General features: G+C 40.5%; 1 protein-coding gene across 1 annotated transcript; it reads left to right on the top strand.

The window, feature by feature from the left end:
• The first annotated feature begins 250 nt into the window (after positions 1–250).
• AP3M2 (adaptor related protein complex 3 subunit mu 2) lies at positions 251–19,892 on the top strand. Its single transcript, XM_044225308.1, has 9 exons — positions 251–298; positions 2,632–2,974; positions 6,097–6,268; positions 10,849–10,986; positions 13,261–13,346; positions 13,990–14,123; positions 15,651–15,858; positions 16,128–16,272; positions 17,612–19,892. Exons 2-9 carry the CDS (start codon positions 2,702–2,704, stop codon positions 17,710–17,712), a joined length of 1,257 nt encoding a protein of 418 aa, XP_044081243.1. The 5' UTR covers positions 251–298; positions 2,632–2,701; the 3' UTR covers positions 17,713–19,892.
• The last annotated feature ends 2,321 nt before the right edge of the window (positions 19,893–22,213 follow it).

Here is a 22,213-nt window from a genome sequence, read left to right as displayed (position 1 = left end):
AGGGCTCGGAGCCACAGAGCTGCACCAATTGGAGATTATCGAAGCCTCAACAAGAGCCAATTGGTGGCTCAAAGTCGAGAAGAATGTGACTGGCGGACAGCAATCAATCAGAAGGGAGGAGCAGATCACCGACCTCCAATCAGAGGCTTTAAGATCTCGGTCGTGGGTGGTGCTGGCGTGAGGCCCACGGGCCAGCCAATCAGCAGGTGAGCGGCCTCCGGCGCGCGTGCGGGAGGCGGCCGAGGGGCGGGGCCTGTCTGCGCGTCGAGACGGTGGGCGCTGCGAAGAATGAGGCTTGGTGAGGAGAGCTGGCGACCGGGGTTGGGATTTGGGGGCAGCGCGTGCACGTACCCGGCTGGGGGCTGGGGGCTGGGGACGGGGACGCGCGAGGGTTCGGGCGGGGCGCACGGGGCAGGCTCGGAGTTAGGGGTTGCTGTGGGATTGACCCTCCGAGATACGGGATGCGGTGAGCTGAGGGACCGAGTACCTGCCTGAGGAGGGGACCCGCTCCGTCCCGGTGGCTGGGGGAGTAGGGGACACTGTCGCCATGGCAACGCACTTGTGCAGTCGGGCGACCTCTCTCATCGCTTGAACGTGTGCACACCTTAAATTCGCCCCCCTGGCTACCCCCGCCCTAAACGGTCTCCATCATCTTTTGCTCGAAGGCAGCTGGGCTGAGGCCAGCGCAAAAATAACCCACTTTAGCAGCCGCCTCTCCTCCTTCCCGGCCTAGTTACTCCTCTCTCGCCTCCCTCCTGCTGCCTCATCTGCGGGCGGAGGATTAAGCTTGCCCTGGGGCACTGGGTACAACAGGCCTTTGCCGTTTGACCACCTGGGCCAGTCCGCAGCCAGCTGGTGGAATGGCCACAGCTGCGGTCCAGCGCGGCCACCACATACTGGGGACGGGCGCCGTAGATATGCTGCCGCCTGAGAGACCTTGGGTATCCCCCAGGTGGATTTTTTTAGGGCATTCAATGCAGAACCTTGTTCATAACAAGTACTCGAGAACGGGGTCTGACTGAATGAAGACCGTGGTGATGGCTTTCCGTCCGTGGGCCAGCGCTGTCCAATAGACATGAAAAGCAAACCAGCTGTGTAATTTGACATTTTTCTAGTAACCACACTTTTTAAAAAAAGGTTAAATTAGGGGCATCTGGGTGGCTCAGTGAGTTAAGCCTCTGCCTTCAGTTCAGGTCATGATCCCAGGGTCCTGGGATTGAGTCCCACATAGGGCTCCTTGCTCAGCAGAGAGCCTGCTTCTTCCTCTGCCTGCGGTTCCCCGGCTTGTGTTCTCTTCGCTCGCTGGCTGTCAAATAAATAAAATCTTTAAACAAAAACAAAAAAGGTTATGGGGCACCTGGGTGGCTCAGTGGGTTAAAGCCTCTGCCTTGGGCTCAGGTCATGATCTAAGAGTCCTGGAATCCAGTAAGGCAACGGGCTCTCTGGTCAGCAGGGAGCCTGCTTCCCCTTCTCTCTCTGCCTGCTTGTGAACTCTCTCTCTCTCTGTCAAATAAATAAAATCTTTAAAAATACAAAAAGACCCCCCCAAAACCCCAAAAAAGTTAAATTATTTTTATTTTTATTTTATTTAACCTGATATATCAAAATATCAATATTAGTATTTATTTAACCAATACTAATCAATATTTAATCAATATTAATAGTTAATATTAAATTATTGGTATCTAAAATTCCATTTTTCATACAAGACCTTCAAAGTCTGGTGTGTACTTATAGCACATCTTAGTTCAGACCAGACATAATTCAAGTGCTCAGTGGCAGCATTTAGCTAAATGGCTACCATATGAGACTGGACAGCTATAAGCATTTCTTATGTATGTGTGAGTTGTGGCTAAAGATATGAAACTTACCAGTATTCTTTGAAACTTTTCTTCTGTGTTGGGAGCACTGCAATGAGGCAACAAAAAAACGTTAAGGCCTGGTCTTTCAAGAAGCTTACAGTCTAGTTGAGAAAACAAACATCCAAAAATTAAGTTGAATTTTAGTTGGTTATAATTAAGGCAGTAGTAAAGATAACGAGGCAGTAGATGATTGGCAAACAGGATGGCTGATATTTATCCTTAGAAATTCTAGGGAGAGGGGCACCTGGGTGGCTCAATTGGTTAAGCATCTGCCTTCCTCAGGTCATGATCCCAGGGTTCTGGGATCGAGCCCCACTTCGGGTCACTGCTCAGCAAGAAGCCTGTTTCTCCCTCTCTTTCTTCTCCTGCTTGTGTTCCCTCTCTTGCTGTCTCTCTCTCTATATCAAATAAATAAAATCTTACCAAAAAAAAAAAAAAAAAGAATTCTTGGGAGGGATACTTCAGGCTCTTACAGTAGAAGACTGGAGTCTGCTCTTGAAAGTTGGCACAGTTTTGTTTTGTTTTTTAAGATTATTTATTTATTTGACAGAGAGAGAGAGCGCGAGATCACAAGTAGGCAGAGAGACAGGCAGAGGGAGAGGGGGAAGCAGACTTCCAGCTGAGCAGAGAACCCGATTCAGGGCTCGATCCCAGGACCCTGAGATCATGATCTGAGCCGCAGGCAGAGGCTTAACCCACTGAGTCACCCAGGCGCCCCTGTACAGTGTTTTGATTGAGTGGAATTGACCATACCTTCTTTTATTTTTAGGGTTGAAAATTGGCAGTTCTGAGACTTGCAGACCGAAGAAGACTTTTCTGTCTCACTGACAATCTCCACCATGATTCATAGCCTCTTCTTGATCAACTCCTCTGGAGATATTTTCCTGGAAAAACACTGGAAAAGTGTGGTCAGCCGTTCTGTTTGTGATTACTTTTTTGAGGCTCAAGAGAGAGCGACTGAGGCAGAAAACGTACCTCCAGTTATCCCTACCCCTCACCACTATCTCTTAAGTGTTTACCGTCACAAGATCTTTTTTGTGGCTGTGATCCAGACAGAGGTTCCACCTCTATTTGTTATTGAGTTCCTTCACCGAGTAGTGGACACGTTTCAGGTGCGTGAATGTGAGGAGGCTCGTACATGTAAATTATAAAGTGTCTTTATGGTTCTTTTTCCATTGTATTCAGCTTCAATTAAGGAACTTCTTAAAAAAATCAAAACTGGCATTGCTCACTTCCTTTCCCATCTGGTAAGATTCTTGTTTCTGTTTATTGAATTGGCTGCATCTGAAATGACAAATTGAATACTTTTGAACCTGTTGTATAAGAAAGCCACTCTACTTGGTATGATTTTATACAGTCATTTTAATTATGGAGGTTGGAATTGCCCTCCTTTTTGTCCATAAATGAGAGGAATTTAGTTTTGGGGTTTGTTTTTTGTTGTTTGTTTGATTGTTTTTTAGTGGATTTGACGCTAGCCTTCATCAACTACATTGCTTTGAATTGCATCAAAAAAGTGATGAGTGTGTAAAAATATGTTTATTTTCAAAAGTTAGGAAAAAGCTAAGTAATGCTTGTTTTCCTCTCCTTGTGGGAGTAATATGTGAACCCAAACTTCACCTTGGGTTTGGAGTGCTTATCCACAGCGTGTCAGTACTAGTGAGTAACTCTCATTGAAAACAAAGATCAGAAAATCTAATGTTCCTTTAAGAATTTAAGTGACATTTTACGAGACACTGTTTTCACTTTGTTTTTCTTTCAGGAATAGATTTGAAGATCTTGGGGGAGCAGGGTGTAGGGGAAGTATAAGTGAATTATACCAGGATGTCAGCACCATTTACAGCACAGGATTTTAGGCTGCCCAGACTGTGAATGCAAACAGTGGGATCCTTCCCCCTAAAATAATTGTTCAAATTCTGTTACAGTTATTTGCATAACTCAGACAATATGTGAGAAGCAAGGGCTCCTTGGTTGAACTTCTGTGTCATGTGAAGTCTGGAATTGATCATATGAATGCAAAAATTGTGGAATTAGAGAAGAAGAAGAGAATGATGACTCTGATATGATGATGAAATTAAAAAACAAGTCAAAGAGCCCTTTCATTTGCAGTCATATCTGTATCACATGTCTAGAACAGCTTTTGTCCCAAGAAAGTTAAAATACATTTCATAATTTTTTTTCCCACCAATACCTGGTGGTAGCCCGATTCTGGGTTTCTAGTTCTCATGTGGCATACTAGTTTCTTCCCACAGTAAAAACTTGAGAATTATAAATCCCAATATGTAGAGGAACTAGAAGTAGAAGAACCCAGTATTATGACCTTATAAACTACTCTCCTTGGGGCTTATTATGATTTCCACATATGATACTTTACCCCATTCTGAGATGAATAGTCCCATTGGTGAAACCCAGCATTTGCTTCATACCGCCACAGCAATATTAGGTAATTTATTATGAGACAGGAAATGAGAAAAGTTGCTTAATCTAGTGGAAACCACAGAGGAATTTGGGATAACTGTAAACTCACTAGTTTGGAAGTCTGGAACTTCATAGCTTGTCATTTTTGAGAGATTTGTTAAAAGTAAGTGGACATCTCCTGATTTTAATGTCTTTTCTCTCTGGCTGCATTATTTTTTTTTAGTACTAGAATATGTTGGAAGAGTTCCAACTGTAGAATTGCAAACACTGTTGCTATAGCAGTTTGTCATACTTACAGGTCTTCTTTCCAATGACTCAGTTCAATTATGTCTGATTTATAAAACCTCGTGAGGTGTTTTATTTTTCAAAAGGAAAGCACTCTTGGGAAGGGAATGTGTTACTTCCCCCATCCTCTTAAATTCTCGTTTTTAAAGAAGAAATCTTGTCTTAGAAACACATTCCTGACTCTTAAGTGTTCTTGAATATTGGAATGTCTCTGATATTTGCTGTTATCTGATGTAAATTAGATCACATCTGTAGTCTGTTCAGTTATGGATGTCATGATTTTAGGACCATATTGGAAAACTAGAGCATATTCAAAGAAATGGCAAGTGGTGGAATGATCTAGAAACCATATCACAGCATGAATAGTGGAAGGATCAAACTGGTTGGCTGGGAGAAAAAAAATTGGAGTGAAAGTTTATAGCTGTCTTCAAGTGACTGTGGGGCAGTTATGAAAATTTGTTCTGTAAGGCAGATCTAGGAAGCAAATTTCAGCTTAGCAAAAGAAAGAACTTTCTAATAATCAGAGCTTTCCATGAATAGAGTGGGCTTTTTCAAAAGGGTGAATTTCCATTCAGTGGATGAATTCAAGGAGGGTTATATGACCATCTCAGAGGTCCTGAAAAGATGTGACTGATGTTGCTAGAAGGGGCATATCAAATGACTACAAGCATTTCTTTCTTTTTATCATCATGCATCACATTTTTCAAAGTACTTTATAGTTTACAAAGCACTTTCGCAAATACTATCACGTAATCAATCATGCATAGTTCTTAAAACATCCCTGTGCGTCCAGTGGTATTATACTGTTTATACTATTAAGAGAAATCAAGACCTGAATTAGCATAACTTTTCTAGTAAGTGACAATAAGGTTACCACACAGGTCTTCTGATTTAGAATCCAGCGTTTTTTCCACAACCTGGATCATTGAGTATCGAAGGCTTTGTTAGTAAAAGGACAAAGCATTTTTAGAATCCTAGCATCTTAGTGTAGAGATGATTCAAAGAGATTTTCTAGTGTGCTAGTTCATCTCCCTCATTTCATTTTATTTCCCCTCTCAGTTTGTATTTGCTGCATGAATGTTAAGGAATAGCACAATGGAAAGGGTTAAAAAGATTTTGGGGTCCAATCTGTGTCATATCAAGTATTACTGTTTTGTCTAGTTCTTTCAGATTCTTCTTCCTAAGCATGTATGATAGTCTAGATTCAGTTTTGTATTCTATATGTTTTGTCTAGTTGAAGAAACTAACCCCAAAAGGTTAAATGACTTACTCTTAATTTTTAAAAGAAGTTAGTAATGACACTGCTACTATAAGCCAGTCCAGTGTTCTTTCTACCAAATTGGGCTGCTTAAGAGAAATATGTTGTGCTTCATTCCCCTAATGTAGAATATGCCAGAAGCACTGTGTAAACACATGCATAGTACTAGATCCTTATTCTCTAGGAAGATTCTTTCTCCTTATCACAGTCTCTGAATTATTTCTCCTTATCAGTCTCTGAATGATTTATTTGATATATGTATGATCTTTTCATCAGGATTATTTTGGAGTCTGTTCAGAGCCCGTGATCAAAGACAATGTGGTCGTGGTTTATGAGGTACTAGAGGAGATGCTTGATAATGGGTTTCCATTGGCCACCGAGTCAAACATCCTCAAAGAGCTGATAAAGCCTCCCACGATCCTTCGGACTGTCGTCAACACAATAACAGGTATGGAGAAAGGGGAAACCCACAGAGCTGCCGTCCTGGGTGTGGCTCCCTCCAGTGTTGCGCATTGTTTTTGAGTGCTTGTCTTTGGGGCTCTTAGATGTCCAGATGCTTTAATTTTGCTCATTATAGTCTGATTATGATGTAAAATAATGTCTTTGTTAGGTAAAAAGTACCCTGATTTCAGTGACAGAATAAAGTGTGCTCTTTAAAAAGAGGTTTTCTTTCTGATTACAGAAATGTCAGAGATACAGGAAAGCACAAAGAACTTGAAAATAACTTTTTTTTAAAAGATTTTATTTATTTATTTGTCAGAAAGAGAGCATGAGCAGGGGGAGCAGCAGACAGAGGGAGAAGCAGGCTCCCCGCTGAGCAAGGAGCCCTAGTTGGGGATCAGTCCCAGGAACCTGGTCACGACCTGAGCCAAAGGCAGAGGCTTAACTGACTGGGACACCCACGCATTCCAGAAATAACTCTTAATCACGCCACAGTTTTGACATATTTTTTATCTTTTCTAGATAGATGAATAATGAATAGATGCATAGAATGTTTTAAAAACAACTCTTGTATATTTTTTATGACTTTTATCAGTATTTTGTGAACATTATCCCATTTTGATACATTCTACATGATTTTTAGTGACTTTATAATTTTCTTTCAGGGGCACCTGGGTGGCTCAGTGGGTTAAACCTCTGCCTTTGGCTCAGGTCATGGTCTCAGGGTCCTGGGATCGAGTTCCACGTTGGGCTCCTTGCTCAGCGCAGAGACTGCTTCCCTCTCACCCTCTGCCTGCCTCTTGGCCTACTTGTGATCTTTCTCTGTCAAATAAATAAATAAAATCTTAAAAAATATGTAATTTTCTTTCATATAGACTAGACCTTAAGGTTTTTACTCAGTCTATGTTTTTTATGTTTCTGATTTTTTGTTCTTTTAAATAACAAGGAATTAACATTCTTATACTTAAATCTTTGTGTACATGTAGGGTTATTTGTTTTCAGTACTAGCAATGGAGGTACTAGATCAAAGGTTGTTCACATTTTAAGAACTTTAATGCATTGTGCCAAATTGCTCCGAAAATTCATGCTTTCAGTAGCAGTTTCTGTGCATCCTAGACAACCCTACTGTTATTAATTTTTTCAAAACTTTGGCAGTTGGTTTAGTCATATCTTTTTTTTTTTTAGTCATATGTTTTTTAAAAATATATTTTATATATTTATTTAACAGAGAGAGTGAGCACACAAGCAGGGGGAGCAGGAGAAGGAGAAGCAGGCTCCCCACTGAGTAGGAATCTGTTGTGGGGCTTGATTCCAGGATTCTGGGATCGTGACCTGAGCCAAAGGCAGATGCTTAACTGAACCACCCAGGCGCCCCAGTTTAGTCATATCTTATGTACACCCTCATCGTGACCTGAGCCAAAGGCAGATGCTTAACTGAACCACCCAGGCGCCCCAGTTTAGTCATATCTTATGTACACCCTCATTTTTTATTACTAAGGAAGTTAAAACCCTTTGAGTATTTATTGACTGTTCTTCTATTCTGAATTACCTAGTTGTGTGTCCTTTGCCCAGTTTTTCTTTTGTTGTTGGAATGTGGTTCTTTTTTCCTACTAAATTAAAAGAATTCCTTTCAGGGCACCTGGGTGGCCTAGTTCATTAAACATCTGACTCTTGATCTCAGATTAGGTCTTGATCTCAGGGTTGTGAGTTCAGCCCTGATTTGGGTTCCATGCTGGGTGTGGAGCCTACTTGAAAAAAAAAAAAAAGAAAGAAAAAGAATTCCTTTTATTTAAGGACATTAAACTATCATATATGTAGAAAATTTGGAAATATACATGGTAGTTTGTAGTTCTGTGTATTTTTGATCCTTTCTTTTGTAGATTTTTTTTGCAGTCTATCACTTGTCATTTAACATTGTTTATGGTGTGTTTGTTTAGCCACATTTAATTCTGATTTAGCCAAACTAGTCATTCTGCTTTGTTCAGCTTTTATATTTTGAGTCTTGCTTAATATATAAACAAGGGCTTGCATGGCATTTGACAAACAAAAGATAATTTTTAAGAAGTATAAATATGCAAGAAAACCTGGGAGTAGTTTGAAAAAGAATTACAAAGCCTGGACAGATTTGCCTTGTCAAGTATCAAGCTATATTAAGTTCATATGGTACAGGAGACAAAAACTCATAGATAAGCTATAAAAGCCAAGACAGTTTTGAAAAATAAATATATTTATTTATTTATTGGAAATATTATGAAATTCTATGAAATATTATGAAATAAATATGAATATTATGAAATAAATATATTTATTTCATTTTTTAAAAAGATTTTATTTATTCATTTGACAGACAGCACAAGCAAGGGGAGCAGTAGGCTCCCCACTGAGCAGGAAGCCTGATATGGGGCTTGCTCCCAGGCCCCTGAGATCGTGACCCAAACCAAAGACAGATGCTTAACCGACTGAGCCACCCGGGAGATCTGAAAATAATTTTTTTTTTAAAAGATTTTATTTATTTATTTGGCAGAGAGATCACACGTAGGCAGAGAGGCAGGCCCGGGGCGGGGGGGGGGGGGGAAGCAGGCTCCCTGCCAAGCAGAGAGCCTGACCCCACTGAACCACCTAGGTGCCCTGAAAATAAATATTTTTTAAAAAGATCAAGAGCAGTAGAGAAAATCAGATGGGTACAAGATATATTACAAAATTTTGGTAATTTGAAAAACGTAGTATTGGCCCAGTAATAGACAAATAGATGATTGGGATGAGGTAGAAAGTTCAGAAACAGGGTGCCTGGGTGGCTCAGTTGATTAAGCGTCTGCCTTCGGCTTAGGTCATGATTCCAGGGTCCTGGGATTGAGCCCACACCAGGCCCTGCTCAGCTCCAGGAGTCTGCTTCTCCCTCTCCCTCTGCTGTACTTTCTTTCTCTCTCTCTCTCTCTGTCAAAAAATAAATAAGATCTTTAAAAAGAAGAAAAAGTTCAGAAACAAACCCTTGCTTTTGTAGGAATTTGGTATATATAGATGTCATATATCAAATCAGTGGGCCAGGGGCCAATCAGTAAATATATTGTGTTAGGACAGTCAGCTTTGATATAGAAAAAAATGAAGTTCCCCTACCCATTCTGTACACAAAATAAATTCCAGCAGGGTCAAAGAATTAAATACAAACCTTATAATTGTTAGAAGAAAACATAGGGGAATGTTTTTTTAAGCTCAGAGAAGGTAAGTTCTCCTTTTTAAAAAGTGTATTTTCTTCTAGTTCTTTTATGGATTTATGTTTGGACATAATTCTTTAATCTATTTAGAAATTATGTTGGTATGCAGCGTAAAGAAAGACTCCATGTTTATTTCCCCAACATTGCCTACCAACTTTCCTAGCACCATTTATTAAATAACCTAACCTTTTTCCCTGTTTTAAAATATTTTTATCTTGTACTAAGGCACTGTGGATTCTTTGCTTTTAGGCTTCCTGCCTTATATACTGCTTTAATTACTATAACTTGATATATCATGTTTTTTGTTTTTTGTTTTTTAAAGATTTTATTTATTTATTTGACAGACAGAGATCACAAGTAGGCAGAGAGGCAGGCAGAGAGAGAGGAGGAAGCAGGCTCCCTGGACCCCGGGATCATGACCTGAGCTGAAGGCAGAGGCTTTAACCCACTGAGCCACCCAGGCGCCCTTATATCATGTTTTAATATATGGTGCCTCTTTTTAAGAAAACACATTTGTTGGGTTTTTCAATATTTTGGGTTCATTGAACTCTTAAACTCTTTGTTAGTGCCTGAATCATTTTTGAATACTACGGAGTCATTTTCCTGAATCTCTCTTAAATCTGGAAAAAGGTACCTGGGAGTCATTTTTGAAAAGCTGAAATATTCTGCAAATGTGCTGAATATGTGTGTGTGTTTAATGTTTCTTTCTTTAGATTGAAAATATCCAGGTTACAAAAGAAGGAAATAGATTTTAAATTAGTTATAATATTTCAGAATTTCAGCATAGAACTTTTGGTTTAAAAAAATATTTTTGATCCTTATTGGGGGTGAAACAAGGATTGATTTACAACTCTTACAGACAAGGAAAGACCTAATTTGTATTCCTTTCCTAAGATTCAGTATTAGTAGTAGTAAAATGTATACGTTTTCTTAACTAGCATAAATGTGCTTAAAAACCTACCTTGAACTAGAATACTGTTTTTACCCATGAAAATTTTATATTAATATGTAGCTCGCCATCCCTGCTGAAAACCAGTACATTATTTAAGCTACAAGCTATTGTGAAATTTGAGAGACCAAGTTCATGTTTCTTTTAAAACCAAAATATGATATCTGTTTCTCAGGTAACTTTTAACCTTCATTCTGCTCAAAGAAGCAGACCAGTTGATAATAGGTTTTTAGAATAGACTGGGTTACCCAGATAGAAGTTGAGAAAACTCTTAACTTTTTTTTTTTTTTTTTTAAATTCTCCCAATTGAGTGCATGAATAATGGGAGCATAGAAACTTCTAGGAAAGTGTTCTATGATTATTAGATAATTAGTTACATCTAATTATCCAGTTGCAATTAAATTACAGTCATATTCATTATCTTAGGAAGCACCAATGTGGGTGATCAGCTTCCTACTGGACAGCTGTCAGTGGTACCCTGGCGAAGGACTGGGGTGAAGTACACCAACAATGAGGCCTATTTTGATGTGATCGAAGAGATTGATGCCATCATTGATAAATCAGGTAGGTGCTTTTAATCTCTTTTCAGAACTAGAGAGTGGAAAGGGTATCCTTCATATAATGCTTGCTAGTATCAGAATTATCCCTCATTCAAGATCACTCATTTTAATTTAGTGCCTGCTTTGTGTCAAGCACTGTGCTAGGTGCTGGGAATAGACTTAAATATTATGATGCAGATGACATGATCATCTACATGGGAACCCCTAGAGACTCAACAAAAAGCTGTTAGAACTAATAAATACTGTAAAGTCACAAGGTGCACAATCAACATAAAGAACAGTAACATTTCTAAATATAAACAGTGACCTATGCTAAAAGAAAATGAAGAAAACAGTCCCATTTACAATAGTACCAAAAAGAATAAAACAGGAATAAACTTAACCAAACTCATACTCAGAAAATTATAAAACATCGGTGAAGGAAATTAAAGAAGACACAAATAAATGGAAGTAAATGAAAATAAATATGTTATGGAAGAATTATGGAAGAATATGGAAGAATTAATATTACTAAAATGTTCAAGGGTGCCTGGATGGTTTAGTCGGTTAAGCATCTGCCTTCAGCTCAGGTTATAATCGCAGGGTCCTGGGATTGAGCCCCACGGCAGACTCCCTGCTTGGCATGGAGTCTGCTTCTCCCTCTCCTTCTGTCTCTACCCCCCACTTGAGCTCGCTCTCTCTCAAATAAATCTTTTAAAATTAAGATTCTCTCTTTCTCCCTGTGCCCCTCCCCCTTCCTCCCTTTTAAACAAAAATAAACGTTTAAAAAAATTTTTTTAAAGTTAATATTATCCAAAACAATCTATAGATTTAGTGTAATCCCCATCAAAATCCCAATGGCATTCTTTATAGAAATAGAAAAAATAATTCTGAAATTTATATAGAACCACGGAAGACCCCAAATAGCCAAAGCAATCTTTTTTTTTTTAAAGATTTTATATATTTACCTGACAGAGATCACAAGTGGGCAAAGAGGCAGGCAGAGGGGTGGGGGAAGCAGGCTCCCCGCTGAGCAGAGAGCCTATCACGTGGCTGGATTCCAGGACCCCGAGATCACGACTTGAGCCAAAGGCAGAGGCCCAACCCACTGAGCCACCCAGGTGCCCTAGCCAAAGCAATCTTGAGCAAGAACAACAAAGCTGGAGACTTCATACTTCCTGAGATCAAAATATATCACAGAGCTACAATAATCAAAACTATTATACTGGCATAAAAACAGGTACATAGGGGCGCCTGGGTGGCTCAGTGAGTTAAAGCCTCATAGGTCAATGAAATAGAATAGAGAGTTCAGAAATAAAACCACACATTTACAGTTAACTGATCTTTGACAGGAGAACTGAGATTACATCACGGGGAAAGGATAGTCTCTTCATTAAATGATAACTGGGAAAGTGGACTATCCACATGTGGAAGAATAAAATTGGACCTTTATCTCACATCAAAAAAATACAAAAAACAAAACTCAAAATGGATTAAAGCCTTAAATGTAAAATGTGAAATCATAAAACTACTAGAAGAAGACATAGGGAAAGAGCTTCTTGACACTGGTCTGGGCAGTGGCTTTTTTGAATATGACACCAAAAGCAGAAATAGACAGTTAGGATTGCATCAAACTAAAAAGTTTCTGCACAACAAAAACAGCACAGTAAAAAGACAACCTGTGGGAGAAGCTCAAGGAAACCATGTTGAGTGAAAGAAAAGAGGAGTCCAGAGTTGTGGAAAAACATGGGCATTTCAAAGCTGTACAAAGAGGGGAAACTTTCAGAAAGCACTGGGGAACAGGAGCTAGAAAAGCAGAAAACTAGGAGAGGTTAGGAGAAAGGAGGATTTTACAAAGGGAGAATGAGATGTCAACAATGACATGCTACAGAGAGCTCCTGTAGGATAAAGACTCAAAGTATCCATTTGATTGATGACACAGTAGGGAGAGCAGTTTCTGCTATGAAGTTTTCTGAACTGTTGGTTACAATGATATCCTGTTTGATTCTTGTACTGGATGGAAGACTTCTTCAAGCTAATAAAGGTCTCATTAATCTTTTATCCCCCTTGCTTCATCAAAGTGTCTCATATTTGATATGCAGTTGATAAATATTTAGAAGGATGGACCAATGCATTTGGTAGATGAATTGAATAGAAGGAAAGAAGGAAGGGAGAAGACAAAAGTTGGGGAGGAAGAGAGAACGTCAAAGAAGGTAGTTGGGAGGAAATAAGTTGGTTGTGAAAGACAGAGAAACGTTAAATAACCTCTTAAGGTCTTTTTGTCTTGTTCCTATCTCAGGTTCCACTATCACTGCTGAGATCCAGGGGGTCATTGATGCCTGTGTCAAGCTGACTGGAATGCCAGACCTTACACTTTCCTTCATGGTAAAATCTTAAGCCATAGGTTCAGATCTCGAGATGAAATATTAACTGCTTCTGGAAAGACAGTGGTGAGAATGGAATGGAACAGTTAGAAATACTTATGGGGCATCTGGGGGACTCAGTCGTTGAGGGTTTGCCTTCAGCTTAGGTCATGATCCAGGGTCCTGGGATCAAGTCCCGCATGAGGCTCCCTGCTCTGTGGGAAGCCCGCTTCTCCCTTCTCCACTCTCCCTGCTTGTGTTCCCTCTCTCGGCGTGTCTCTCTCTGTCAAATAAATAAATACAATATTTTAAAAAAAAAAGAAAAAGAAATACTTAAGGATGGGGTGCCTGGTTGGTTTAGTCAGTTAAGCAGCCAACTCTCGATCTCAGCTGAAGTCTTGATCTCAGGCTCGTTGAGTTTAAGCCCCGCTTTGGACTCCACACTGGGCACAGAGCCTTAAGAAAAAATAATTAAGCACAACCACAAAGCTTATATCAGGCTTGAATTTTCTTTAAGTAAATACAGAATTTGTGTGCATGTGTGTGTGTTTGTATGTGCACGCGCACACGTGCGTTTAAATAAAGACAGCCTCTGAATAACTTTCCCAAAAGAAGTATGGGTATTTAATTCCTACTTCTTGCTTTTCCTTGACCGGTGACTACAGAATCCCAGGTTGTTGGATGATGTCAGCTTCCATCCTTGTGTTCGTTTCAAGCGCTGGGAATCTGAGCGTATCCTCTCCTTCATCCCTCCTGATGGAAACTTCCGCCTGCTCTCTTACCATGTCAGTGCACAGAAGTAAGCAACCCTTATAATTAAGAATAGAATCTGTGTATAAGTGTATATGTGGAACCAGTACCTGTAGTGATTAAGGACTCAGGCTCTAGAGTTACCTGGGTTCAAATTCCAGTTTCTGTACTTACTAATTGGGTAACCTCAGGTGAGTTGTTTAACCTTTCTGTGTCTGTTTTCTTATCTGTAAGTGGAAAACAAAAAATGGACCTTGTTTGAAGATTAAATAAAACAGTCTGTAAATAGTGCTTTATACAAAGTCGGTGCTGATTAAGTTTTCTGTTGCTGTTTTTATGGTGGTTATATGTCTAAACAGGACGACCGTTTCAAATTGGAATCTAAGTACACCTGTGTTCAGTCCCCTGACCCAAAAGGCTATGAAAAACCATTAAAGGCTGTCATTTTTGGTCTTGAACGTTCTCTTTAATATCTTGTCAAAGGACTTTAGAAGCCCTTAGTAGAAGGCGTGTAGTAGAAGGTATACAGACTGAAGGGAGCCATAACAGGGGCGCCTGGGTGGCTCAGTGGGTTAAAGCCTCTGCCTTCGGCTCAGGTCATGATCCCAGGGTCCTGGGATCGAGCCCCACATCGGGCTCTCCGCTCAGCAGGGATCTTGCTTCCTCCTACCTCTCTGCCTGCTTCTCTGCCTACTTGTGATCTCTGTCTGTTAAATAAATAAAATATTTTAAAAAAAAAAAAAAGGGAGCCATAACACCTCAGAGCCACCAATTTGGAATTTGAAATAAATAATTTAGGAAAAAAATGTACATGCTTGAGAACAAAGGCTCTGGGCTCAGACTGCCTACATTTAAACCCCATCTGCAGTTGACCTGGGGCAAGTTAACTTAATCTTAGTGAAGTACAAGGACAGTATCATTTATGTATAAAATCAGGACAGGAAGAGTACCTAGAGTTCATACTTACTGGGAGGATTAATCAAGATAATGGAAATAAAACATTTAGCATAGTGCTGGCATACAGGAGTGTTTAATAGCTATTAAGGACTATTACTGCTTTGGTATTACTCTGTGATTTCTCTATTTCCTGTTCTGTCCTATCATGACAACTTACCATACATACCTCATAAGATTTTTGTGAGGATCAGAGGAAGTCTGGTAAAAGCACTCTGAAGATACTATAAAAGGTCCATGAGGTATGAATAGTGCTCTCCCAAATACAAATAATTATTGGTCATATGTCATAAAGTAAAACATAGAGATATGGTGACTCCTGATTTTTATCTCTAATGCCTTTCCCATAGTAGACTTAGTATACTCTTTGGTTTTTGTTAATATTATTCAATCATTAGAAGAGTTGGTTTACTTATTAACGCCTTAGCTTTACAAAAAGAAAAAAAATTAAAGATTACTGGGGTTTTTTCTGAGTTGTTTTTTTTTTTTTTTAATGAGTAAAGAATTAGGTAAGGAAGGAAAAGCTGTCAATGGGGGGCTGGGGGAAGCTTAGTATAAAAGAAGAAAATGTCGCCATTTTTCCAAGTAGAGTAACAAAATGGGTTTTTGGTCTCTTTTCCAGTCTTGTGGCAATTCCAGTGTATGTCAAACATAGCATCAGTTTCCGGGACAGTAGTTCACTTGGACGCTTCGAAATAACAGTGGGACCGAAGCAGACTATGGGGAAGACCATAGAGGGAGTGATGGTCACCAGCCAGATGCCCAAAGGGGTCCTGAATATGAGCCTCGCTCCATCTCAGGGGACACATACATTTGACCCAGTTACCAAGGTAGGAGGAGAATAAGCAAGAGGTTTTGAATTGCTGATACTAGATGGAAGTATTTTTGCAGGAGCCCTCCACCTAGACGTTACACCTTGTCGAAAGGGAAGTGTAATCAAGGGGACATCCTTTTTCTCCTTGAGATAATTTGTGGCAACAAATAGTTTTGGAAACCACTTTAGAGGCAGCTTGTAATACTGTGAACAGATGCCCTGAGGTTAGAGCTCAACCACCTCAAATGAAGAGTTCCACTGTAACTTCTTTCTTTTTCTTTGAAGATGCTGTCTTGGGATGTAGGAAAAATAAATCCCCAAAAGCTACCAAGTTTGAAGGGGACCATGAGTCTTCAGGCTGGAGCTTCCAAACCGGATGAGAACCCCACAATTAACCTGCAATTTAAGATCCAGCAGCTGGCCATTTCTGGTGAGTGACTCACGGCTTAATGTTGCCTCATGAGAATAGAAGTGGCTCTCTCCAGAGACACCTCCAGACCTGTGTTCACATATCTCAGAAATCCTTCTGCTGGGTCCCTATTTATGGAGTTTGTTTTCATTTCCTGGCAGGTAATCTTGAGTAAAATCTTCTTTAGCATTTCTGGGGAAAGTTCATCATCCTTACTTTGAAGCTGGCTGAAGTGATCTGACTGCCAGTGTATAAGACACAGTGGAGAAGGAAGCAGTGTGGGTAGATGGAGTGTTGACAAGCAGGAGTTGAGTCATCCTGGCCTTGTCAGTGTGGGGTTCCCAAGGTTTGCAGTATGGGAAGCTTCTGCATTCTCAGCTGGTAACCGAGAAGAACAATTTCCCCTCCTTTTCCCCCAGATTCAGAAGGACTTTCACATTTGCTTTTATTACCATGTGGAACCCACATCAGCCCACTGCGATCTGCACCTGTCCAAACTGGTGATGATGATAGTTACTGCCTACAGGACATTTCCTATGTGCCAGGCACTTTCCATCTATGCTATTATTTGCCTTAGAATAAGTGTGTAAGGCAGATAGGAGATGACTTCAGCTTTATATAAAGTTTTTCTTTACCAACAGAATTTGTCTAATTTAAGTGGATAGCATTCACTTCAATTATAAACTCTTTCATATAAAAACACTTCACAAATTTTAAAGCCCTCTGCAGTATTAAAGGTATTTTGCTTTTATACTATACTGTGAGAACACTAGAAAGCATTCATTCATTCATTAAGTTGTATTTTATTTCATTATACATGAATTTTATTATTATTAATTCATGTATTCCATCCAGTAACTTGAGAAGAAGGGTCTTATTTTTTCCTTATCCTCATTTCAGTCTGCATTTAACTTTCTGCCCTTGCCACTTTACAAACAGGTCTTCCAAATAGGATACCTTTTTGTTGGAGGAGTTTTTATTATCGGTGTTTGAACCAAGAGTGAAAAATCTGTGAGCTTCAGGAAAATGAAATAAATAAGGGGCAGTTATTATTATTTTTCTGGTTCATTGTTAGAACTATCTCTATTGCACTGATTCCTCTGAATTAAAATGAGTTTTATTTTTAAGATTTTATTTGACAGAGAGAGAGAGACAGTGAGAGAGGGAACACAAGCAAGGGGGAGTGGGAGAGGGAGAGGGAGAAGCAGGCTTCCCGCTGAGCAGGGAGCCCGATACAGGGCTTAATCCCAGGAAGGCAGACACTTAACAACTGAGCCTCCCAGGCGCCCCATTAAAATGAATTTAAACAGACATGCTACATGCTCCTTTTTGAATAATTGCCCATCTTCCTTCCTTCTAGGACTCAAGGTGAATCGTCTGGATATGTATGGAGAAAAGTACAAACCCTTTAAGGGCATAAAATACATGACCAAAGCTGGAAAGTTCCAAGTTCGAACCTGAAGGGAGAGTTTTGCAAAAAGAACAGTCATGAACGCTTTTTCATTTCTTACTTGTCTAAAAGTAAAAAATATCAGCCTGTCTCCTAGGTCAGTATCCCCTTCTGGACCCACCCACACTCCCTTTTTTCCTTAGCCTTCAGTGCCATGGAGCTAATCAAGGGAGAGAAGGGTCGCCAGGGAGAACTGGACAGAACTGAAACACAATCGGTGCCAATTCAGTTCTGCAAGAAGAGATGTGACAGAAGGTAGAGACACTTGATGCCATATCTAACTATTTTAAACATGGTTACCATAGAAAAAGAGTAGGATTTGTTGCTTGCTTGGCTTTACTGATCTAAAGCCAGTGAATGACTTCTTTTGTTTTTTCAGGTAGAAAGATTAGAATGAAGGAAAGAAAGCTTAGAAGGAAATGAATGCTAGTCACAGAAAGGCCAGTTAATAATGAATCTGATCTATTAGGGAGAAGAAAGGAAACAGTATCAAAGAACTATGAGGACACAGGCTCAAGTGAAAGGGGCAGAAAAAGCAGTCAAGCCCCACATGAAGGAGGGTTGGAAGGAAGAGTGGAGTTGGTTTCTGATCCCTCTACTTTGATATATTTATATAAAGTCATCAGTACTTCTAGAAGTAAACTGGAAGCTTCCTAAATTTGAGTCCACTAATGACATGGGAAACCCCAGTAGCTTTAGATTTTCCCTTGAAGACTATGATGATATCTGACCAGTTTTCAGGTACTAACTACTGTTTGCCTTTAGCACTTGGTCTGTCATCTTCTGTGAGAAGGGGATCTGCCCTCTTCCTGGCAGAGGCTGCCTGAAATGCCCCTTTCCCTAACCCAAAATGGTTTACTCACTTTACACTGCAGAATTCACCAGCCTTTTTCCTGTTACCCAAGGACAGTTGCAGAAAAGCCAATCCTATAATCCCAGGGCAGCCAGATTTTGTGTGTCAACAGTGTTGGGTGTAGATGACCAACTTCCTCACAAAGTGCATCACAGCTGTAACCCAGTGACTCCTTAGTTACACTTGTTGGTGCTGGGCTAGTGCTGGAGTCTAAGCCTTGCTGTCTGACACTTTTGCATCAGTAACCCTAAGTAAAAAGAATGCTTACCATTGAGAGGCATGGTTAATCCTGGAAGCTGCTCAGTAAAGTTATCTCCTTGGAGTCTTCTGTGCTCCATTCTATAATAGAGCTATTAGTAATCTAAATCTACGGCCCATCTTTGTTTCAAGATATATATATATATATCTTGTATACAAGCCATATATATATATATATATATATATATATATATATATATATATCCTCTAAACCTTTGAATAAAGCTGTTACTGAAGGAAGATGGGCCATGTTGATCATGTGTACCCCAGTTTAAGAAACATGGCGGCTGAGGGAGTACCTCAGACTTTCCCTATGGGTAATTTTTATTCGAGTTCAATATGCCTATCCCATTTAAATATTTATATAAAAGACAGGTTTTAAAAATTATTATTGTTCTAGCTAAAAGGTGATATTGTGTCTGCTTCATGCATGGAGAAAAATAAAGACCTGTGCTCTCCAAACCTTACATTTTTCTCTGAAGCCGTTTCCAAGTCCTTCAGCAATTTTGTTTTGCGAGTTTTATCTCCCTACTTCCTGAACTTGTTTTTCCTGCACAGTAATGTTGCTTTGTGGTTTTCCTCTGGGATGAATTGTGTTGTATACAAACAGGTGTGTTTCGTACTCCCATCACTCCAGAATTTGTCCCAAATGACTATGTCCTTTATACACACCTGGCAGGGTAGGGGGAACAGCTCTGCCTATGATTCCAGAATACTCAGAATTACTTCTTCTAAGAGCTCTGGAGGATTTGAAGGTTTCCTAGGTCATAGGAAAACAATTAGTCTTGGTTCCTGGATGTTTTTAGGGTTATACATCCAGCTGTGATATTTCCTCCAGGACAGTTCATCCTAATTTCAAGGGAAGAACTTGAGGAGAAGTAAAATATCTAGGGTATGGGACCCACAGGCTGTAGCATATGGAGTAAGGTATCCCTCGTGTAGCAGACCTCGAGCCTAGCGGGGCATTGCTGCAACCGCCCAGCAGGGCATCTTGGTTGAGCTGTTCAACTCTATATGTGTTTAACATGCATGGAAGTATCTCCTGTGTTTGAATCGTAATAAAGTTGAGTTTTACCAGTCCTCTGTGTCCTGACTGTCTCGTTACTGGGACTAATGGCAGTGTTATGCCAGGCAGGCCTCAGAAGAAGCAATGAGAAATAAGTCAGTTCAGGAGAATTTTACTGCTTTTGTCTTTTCAAACCAGTAGACCTAACACCATAGTTATGGTAGGATTCTCGTTACTTCTGGAAATAGGGGATGTTGATGTTAATGTCATTTATAAAGTGGTAAGAACAAAGGTGAAGATCAGTCGTTTTTCCCCATTAAAGCTGCCGATGGCTATTCTAGTGCTTTCACCACGCTCTTGATCCTGGGTTGGCCAGTTCAGGCGTGAAATGCAGTTAAGTCATGGGCAATCTGTAAAGTATGGACACTGGCTGTTAGCCCGTATCTGTAATGATATCCTTTGGTAAATCCCTCATGGTCATGAAAAGACATTAGGGCTTTTTTTCTGTTTATGAACTACAGTGTTTGGTACTGTACTGGCTTTGGTTATGTACTACAGTGTTTGGTACAGTGCTGGCACTGTTCTGGTTGCACTGCAGTGTGACCTAGTGAATTTTATATAAAAATACATGTACTTTCCTTTGTGACCAGTAGGTGGAGACTCAGTGCTAGCAATGAAATTAATTTATTGATCGTAGAATTTTAAAAGAGAGAATCAAATTTGAAACTCTTAAACTTTCCTCCAGTGCTGGGGGATCCCAAGTACTGGGCATGGTGTGAGTTTTCGACTTTTGAAGTTAAACGTGGACCCCCAAATTTATGACACTCTTTTTGATAACCAGAGCTAAGATCGAGGCTCTAGGACGGTAGCAGTTTCCATCATCTAAGTACCTCTAAGCCTTTACCCACTAAAATGTATTGCACAGCTGTCTAAGAATCTTTCTTGTCCTTCAGATCTATTAGCGTCTGTTTGCTTTATTAACCAGGTGGGAATAAGGAACTATTTAATTTCACCTTTCCCTTGCCTGCCAAATTCTGGGACATTTTATCCTAAATTTCCTAACCCACACCAGGTAATGATGTGTTGTTCTTTTGAATGTATTTTAGTGTAACTCACAGGAATCTGTTTGCAGGGCTGGGACTCTGCCCTGCAGCTTTGGTCCGAGGCCGCCTGTGAGCATTGTCTCCACCCAGTCTCTGGTTGCCAGGACCTCACCCGGAGGAATGTTGGGGCCTGGAACTTGGCATTTCTATCCCAGGAGGCCTTGCTGCTTCAGTTTATTTCATTCATCCGGGTCTCTGAAGAAAGTCTTGTCATGCAAAGGGGAGGGGATGAAACCCACTGAATTCCTGCCAGAGATGCGCTCTCTGGGAGTCCTGCCTATTGTCCTCAAGCAGGGCTTGTCTAAATGGCCGGGGCACACTTCTGTCTTCCATGAAATGTACCGTTTCTGTGGGAAAACGCATGGGAGAGGTTTAAGATGGAGGAATCTGTGACCTTGGGCTTAACTGTTCTGAGTGGGGGAGGAGGGGGCTTGAGTATTTCAGGGAAGTTTGGGTTTCACTCCCCTCTAAATCAAACTCTTGGGCTTTAGAGAGTCTCCTCTGTGAGCTAAAACTACATACTTTTCTTCTAAGAACCTCTAAAGTGAGCTGTTCTCACAGCTTCTCAAGAGATAGAGGCAATTGCAACTTTGTCTCCTCTTTGGGAAACTGCTGACATATATCCAACAGCAAGCACCCTTAGATTTCTTCTTGGACCCAGACCAGCAGGGATGATACAACCGGTCAGCTTGCAGCCAAGAATAGGAGCTACAGCTTGAGCTAAGAAATAGTCTAAGAGGAGCAGAAAGCAGCATCCTTAAGGAACATACTAGCATGGACTGGTCTGGGAGTGCATGGTCTTTTTTTTTTTTTTAAGTTTTATTTATTTAAATGATCTCTGTACCCCATATAGGGCTCAAACTCACAACCTTGAGATCAAGAGTTGTGTGCTCCTCCAACTGAGGCTGCCGGGCGTCCCATGGTCCCAGAGTTAATTCTTTCAGATGAACGGGAAAGGAAAATGGACTGAAGAAAATGGCCAATACTAGCTTTTCGGCTGACACAGGGTGGGATGCTGCTGTGTTGACAATGTCATGCTCCCATTCCCCTTTCTACTACCCTGGGTGCTGTCCATGGAGTCTGCCTACCCAGCCTGCCTTCATTCCAACCCCTTCGGGGTTCATTTTCCCCAGCGCATGCTCACTACTTCGGTTGCACACAAGCCCCAGTGGCTCTGTGTTGCCTACAGAATTAAGTCCAAAACTCAGTTTGGCCTTCGAAGCACTATAATCAAAGTTCCTATCTACATTCTTCATGACCTTCACTTCCGACAACCTGTACAAAATCCTTCC

Source organism: Neovison vison, chromosome 11 (genome assembly GCF_020171115.1).
Source record: "Neovison vison isolate M4711 chromosome 11, ASM_NN_V1, whole genome shotgun sequence".
Lineage (NCBI taxonomy): Eukaryota > Metazoa > Chordata > Mammalia > Carnivora > Mustelidae > Neogale > Neogale vison.
The sequence above is the reverse complement of the archived record's forward strand: the minus strand, read 5'-3'. Positions and strand labels throughout refer to the sequence as shown.